This window comes from Oncorhynchus clarkii, chromosome 33, assembly GCF_045791955.1.
Source record: "Oncorhynchus clarkii lewisi isolate Uvic-CL-2024 chromosome 33, UVic_Ocla_1.0, whole genome shotgun sequence".
In the NCBI taxonomy this organism is placed as follows: Eukaryota; Metazoa; Chordata; class Actinopteri; order Salmoniformes; family Salmonidae; genus Oncorhynchus; species Oncorhynchus clarkii.
Window position 1 is genome coordinate 1,589,441 of NC_092179.1, and position 6,000 is coordinate 1,595,440.

Sequence of the window (6,000 nt, forward strand, 5' to 3'; positions counted from 1 at the left end):
GTGCTGAAAGTAAATTCAGGTAGGATCACAAGGTTTTACCATGATTATCATTACATGTCATTTATACAGATGGCTACAATACAAACCTGCTTTCTCACAGTAATCCTCCAACTCTCTGTAGGTAGCCAGTACAAACATATTGTCACAATTTCATCAAAATCAATGTCATTGCACGTTTTTACCTGATAAAGTAGAATCCTGTTGAACATTTTTAAAAGTACCATTTATATTCCTAAAACATAGATTGAAAATTATGCTTTTGCTGCCTTCCTGGCTTTTTGATTTATGGCCGAGTGTCAAAACACCGGTTTTATATGTCTTGTCTTGGTATGTCATGGTTACAGTTGAATAAAATGAGAAAAAAGAAGGAACCAGCACACTGCTCTTGATAGTATCACTGCTCTTTAATAAGCTTTACATATCGGCCTCACGGCCTTCATCGGAGACCAATACATAAAAGTACACATTGTGTTCAGATTACTTGTATTTTGCTATATTAGTACCTTCATAAACTGCACACACACCAATATTTACCAAGCAGTCACTCAACTGGAATTGATTAGCTTGTTCTGTGTTACTGTAATCAATAGCATGTGCAAATGAATCACTCACATCGATGTTGTATTGAAACCAATGGAAAAATATTCAGCTTCATATCTCCAGCATCAACATATGTGAAAATGGCATGTTTGTTTTTTAGTAAAAAATAATGACATCAACCAATTAGTAAGCGATGTCTACTCACAATTGGTCAAACTCACACGATGCACCCCCCCCCCCCCCCCCAGAACAGTCTCAATTAATCGGGGCATGGACTCTACAAGGTGTAGAAAGCATTCCACAGGGATGCTGGCCCATGTTGACTCAAATGTGTCCCACATTTGTGTGAAATTGTCTGGATGTCCTTTGGGTGGTGGACCATTCTTAATACACATGGGAAACTGTTTGAAAAACCCAGCAGCGTTGCAGTTTTTGACACAATCAAACAGGTGTGCTTGGCACCTACTACCATACCTCGTTCAAAGGCATTTGAATATTTTGTCTTGCCCATTCACCCTCTGAATGGCACACATACACAATCCATGTCTCAATTGTCTCAAGGCTTGCAAATCCTTCTTTAACCTGCCTCCTCCCCTTCATCTACACTGATTTGAACTGGATTTAAAAACTGACATCAAAAAGGGATCCTAGCTTTCACCTGGATTCACCTGGTCAGTCTGTCATGGAAAGAGTAGGTGTTGATAATGTTTTGTACACTCGGTGTATATCTCTCAGAGAAAATCATTTTGTTAGATGGCGAATACGGAAAAGGAAACTACAATTTTTTTGACGGAATAATTTCAACGAATCACCACCTCACATCGGTTTCTAAATAGCGAAAGGGTTTGTCTTTAATTTGAAAGATAGTGTAACCCTCAAATCCATTAATTAATGTTGAGACCGAGACATTTATGGGAGGAGCGCCCTTTTTTTTTCCCCCCCTAGCCACCGTGGTCTGAAAATGGCAAACAGATATTGATCTGTTTTTAAGCAATTGATTTTGTGAGATTGTGATGACTATAAACATTAATACTAACATCACCAATCTGAGGTAAAAGGATATGTATTTCCTGTAATTCCTGTTGAAAACTTGAGTCTGTAATGTAGTAACGCATTCTGTCCACCATAGAGAAATTAGCATAATATACCATAATTAAATAAGAAATTCAATTGTTTTCTATTTTATCTATTACGTCCTAATTTAACCATGGAGAGTAAAATAAATCAAATCAAACTTTATTTGCCACATGCGCAGAATACAACAAGTGTAGACTTTACCGTGAAATGCTTACTTACAAGCCCTTAACCAACAGTGCAGTTCAGGAAGAAAATATTTACCAAGTAGGCAAAAATAAAAAGTAATAATAAAAAGTAACACAATAACGAGGCTATATACAGGGGGCACCGGTACTGAGTCAATGTGCAGGGGTACAGGCTAGTTGAGGTAATCTGTGGGGGTGAAGTGACTATGGTAACAAACAGCGCGTAGTAGCAGTGTACAAGGGGGGGGGGGGGGGGGGGGGGGGGGGTGTCGATGTAAATTGTCCGGTGGAGATTTCTATGAATTGTTCAGCTGTCTAATGGCTTGGGGGTAGAAGCTCCTAAGCACAATTTAACAATGCACTCTAGACTAGAGTCCATAGGTTCTGTGCAGCAGTCTGAACATTTGACGTCCTTACTGTAGATGCGAATACCTTTTCAACTTTGACAACACCTTTGAGATCCATGACGACATAGAGATTCTGAAGCGCATGGGGATGGCCCTGGGCCTGGAGAGTGGGAAGTGCACCGCAGACAATCTCATTGTTGCCAAGTCCCTCATCCCCAGGTCTCTGGAGACCTACGTCATAGGTGAGAGTGGGAAAATGGCCTTCATTGACAAGCTTTTTTGACATGTGTGAGCGTGTGCAGGCCATTTCTGTAATTTCAATCTGTCCTCATCTCCCCTTCCACAGGCATAGCAAGAGGCACCAGTCAAACAAGGTAGATTACCTCTCATAACTTTTAAATCAAAACGTGATTTAAACACAATCCACTACCACACAGGAACATCCTTTTCCCTTTATAGTGCACTACTTTTGACTAGGGCCCAGAGGGCTCTGTTCAAAAGTATTGCACTATATAGGGAAAATTGTGCCATTTGTGATGTATCCAGGAAGTGATCCTGTTTTTGTGTGGCAAAATGTGTCTTTACACACCTTACTGATAACAGAAAATCTCAAGCCACACAGGGATCATAAAATATAAATTACTTAAGGTGACATGATTGATTTTAATTTGAGAACTGAAGTGACTGACCAGTGGTGTGGGTTGTCATGCTTCAGCTCTTTCCCAGGTGACCTAGACTCCGCCTCTTTGAATGGAAGGCGGAGCTTCAGCCACAGTTGCACCGCCCTCTCAGAGTCTCGAGGCCAGACGCCCAGCTCCTTCAACGAGGAAGAGGAGGACGATGATGATGAACCCTCTTCCCCAGAGTGACTGACAGACAAACAGACAGCCGGGCAGGCATCAGTGATACATCATACCGCTCCCTCTCTGGGACAGGACTCTTGTCTCCCACTCTGTTCACAGGGGGAATGTAAGTTCTCTGGGGATGTGGCCAGATATACAGGAAATAAGCTGCCAATCATTCAGGTCTATAATAAGATATTTTAGAAGCATTTATATCTCTGTCTCCCTCTTAAGTTCTCCATTGTAGTTATTTTTTGTAAATTACTTCCATGTCGCTTTCTGCCAAGAGAGGGGACAGCTGCGTAATCTCAACTCCTCGAAAAATGGTTTGTTGTTTTTAGATGGAGTGCAATGTTTTGTAGGTGTTTTCTACTAGACGTAAGCACTAGGAGCAGTGCGGCTATGCATCAAAACGCTCACACTGTCTCAACGCACCAGACTCAGCGACTGAATATTTTTTGTGATTATTAAAGATGTCTAAAACATTTATTTTCTTTTTACATTGAAACATGTCAAACGTATATGAATAGTATGCGTGTTGATGTAGGCTAGTGGTTTTGCGTTCTGTTCTAACTTTAACGCAACAACAAACAAACGTTACTTATGATACTCCTTTATTCTTTTTACAGTTTACTGTTAGCCACTTGATGCAACTGTATGGAAAGATACCAGCAGCAAACTTTTGCCCAGGTATTAGCTCTACCTTGTCTAGAAACAAGGCTACATTATGAGTAAATGTAGTTCTCTTTTAAGTGTGAACCATTATTAGTCTGTCTCTCATCAATGCCTTTTTTAATATAATCCTTGAGCCAACAAGTAATGGCCTATTCCGTTAAATGCGTTGCACCCTCCTGAATGCGTCCTTGATATGTTGTCATGACCCTTGAGCTCGTTAGGCCCTACACTCAGTGGACATTCCACTTGGGGAAACGTGTGTACTCTCTTTTAGGAGGTTATGCTATGTAGTTGCAGAAATGACTGGGTCTGTAAATATACATGAATAAACATCCATTTTGGTTTAACCTGTATTTTCAAGGAGTATTTTCTCCAAGTGAAGTATTTATCTCATGGACACCACATTTCCTTGGATCAGTGAGCCTTCTATTTAGGACAGTGTTTCTTAGTCCTGGTCCTGGGGACCCAAAGGGGTGCACATTTTTATCTTACACACCTGATTCCACTAATCAAAGATTTGATATTGAGTTGATTAGTGGAATTGGGTGTGGTGCTACTGCCCAAAACATTTTTTGCAGCCTTTGGGTCCCCAAGACCAGGATTAAGAAACACTGATTTAGAAAATGTTCTCTTGGTCTAATGGTTAAGCTGTCGGTTAGTGTCTAAATTATGTGGGTACACATAATGAAGAGTTCTTTAATCCTTGAGTTTTATCCTTGTAGAGTAGAAATCACCTCTCAACCTTGCCAAAGCCCTCTGTTTTAGAGATGGGTGCACCTCAATCGTCTCCTCTTGATCTGCATCGATCTGAAATCATGGGATAGGTGAAAACATCAGTGCAGATTGAGTAGGCATAGAGACTGGAGAGGAAACCACTTTAGACTATTTGAATATACCCATTGAGAAACTTCACACTTGCATCTGGGACCCGGCAGCTGCATCACAAAAATCACAAGTTGAAGAATTTTGCACAATAAGTTTGAGGAATGATGCCAACATTGCAAAATTAGTGCAATTAGCCCTAGGTTATGAGAAGAAAGTGCAAAAAGGAAACCTCTGGGCAACTTGCCACAAGCCCGCCAGACTCCTCAGCAGTGGCGTGAATTCATAAATGCCAAAAGAAACATCCATGATCCAACCATAAATTCATAGATTATGCCCCTGGAATAAGAAGATGGAAGTTCAATGTGTAGCTAGATGTAAAAGGCTAATGCTAACTAGTTAGCATTGCCCTTGAAAGGAAGTTAGACTAGCGATCAAGCATTTTAGCCAGGTAGCCTGGGACAACAAAAAATAAAAGTGTGTACTGTGTGACAGAGTCATAGACCATTTCGTCAGCATGAAAGAACAGAGGATGGCATTGGAGTTTCTCTACAAGTAGGGTGAGTCAACATGCTCTTTTATGCGCGCACACACACACATCAGAACCATGGACAGCCACATATTTAGCTTACATTGTTTTTGGTATCTTTTAGTTGTCACTGTATTAGACTAAGCATTTGGTGATTTGATGATGAAATAGTGCTGGAATAGTGGCGGCAGCTCCTGTTTTCTTTGCGACTTGTGGTAACTTTGTGGTTCAAAAAAAATAGTTTAGTAGTTAGAAATGTCAGAAACATTAACTTGCTTGACTATTCTGTAGGTTATGTAACTGCTTGTTACATGCCATATGCTTTGTGATGAAAAAAAGGTGTGGTTGAATTTATTCTGCCACTGTCTGTCTTATTGTCTCTGCCTTCTGCCTACATATCACAGTTGCAAGGCATATGAACTAACAGGCTATAGAGCAAACAATAAAATTACCACACACTACCGGTCAAAAGTTTTAGAACACCTAGTCATTAAAGGGTTTTTCTTTATTTTTTTGCATTTTCAACATTATTATTCTACAGTGAAATCATCAAAACTATGAAATAACACATGGAATCATGTAGTAACCAGGCGAGCTAAACTACTTCTATGCTCGCTTCAAGGCAAATGGCACTGAAACGTGCATGAGAGCACCAGCTGTTCCAGAAGACTGTGATCATGCTCTCCGCAGCCGATGTGAGTAAGACCTTTAAACAGGTCAACATTCACAAGGCAGCAGGGTCAGACAGATTACCAAGACGTGTACTGCGAGCATGCTCTGACCAACTGGAGTGTCTTCACTGACATTTTCAACGTCTCCCTGTCCGAGTCTGTAATACCAACGTGTTTTAAGCAGACCACCATAGTCCCTGTGCCCAAGAACACTAAGGTAACGTGCTTAAATGACTACCGACCCGAACTGCTCACGTCTGTAGCCATGAAGTGCTTTGAAAGGCTGGTCATGAATCACAATCAACACCATTA

General features: G+C 40.7%; 1 protein-coding gene across 4 annotated transcripts in view; it reads left to right on the plus strand.

Annotated features, from left to right (window-relative positions):
* LOC139393048 (transcription factor Dp-2) overlaps positions 1 to 4,013 on the plus strand; it is a 42,492-nt gene extending 38,479 nt beyond the window's left edge. For 2 of the 4 annotated variants that reach the window (XM_071141377.1, XM_071141378.1), the window contains exons 10-12: positions 2,225 to 2,391; positions 2,496 to 2,523; positions 2,865 to 4,013. In XM_071141377.1, coding sequence (XP_070997478.1) covers positions 2,225 to 2,391; positions 2,496 to 2,523; positions 2,865 to 3,018 — 349 coding nt within the window. In that variant the 3' untranslated portion in view covers positions 3,019 to 4,013. The remainder of the gene's footprint in view (positions 1 to 2,224; positions 2,392 to 2,495; positions 2,524 to 2,864) is intronic. The other 2 variants (XM_071141381.1, XM_071141379.1) reach the window with 2 other exon arrangements.
* Positions 4,014 to 6,000: the final 1,987 nt, after the last annotated feature.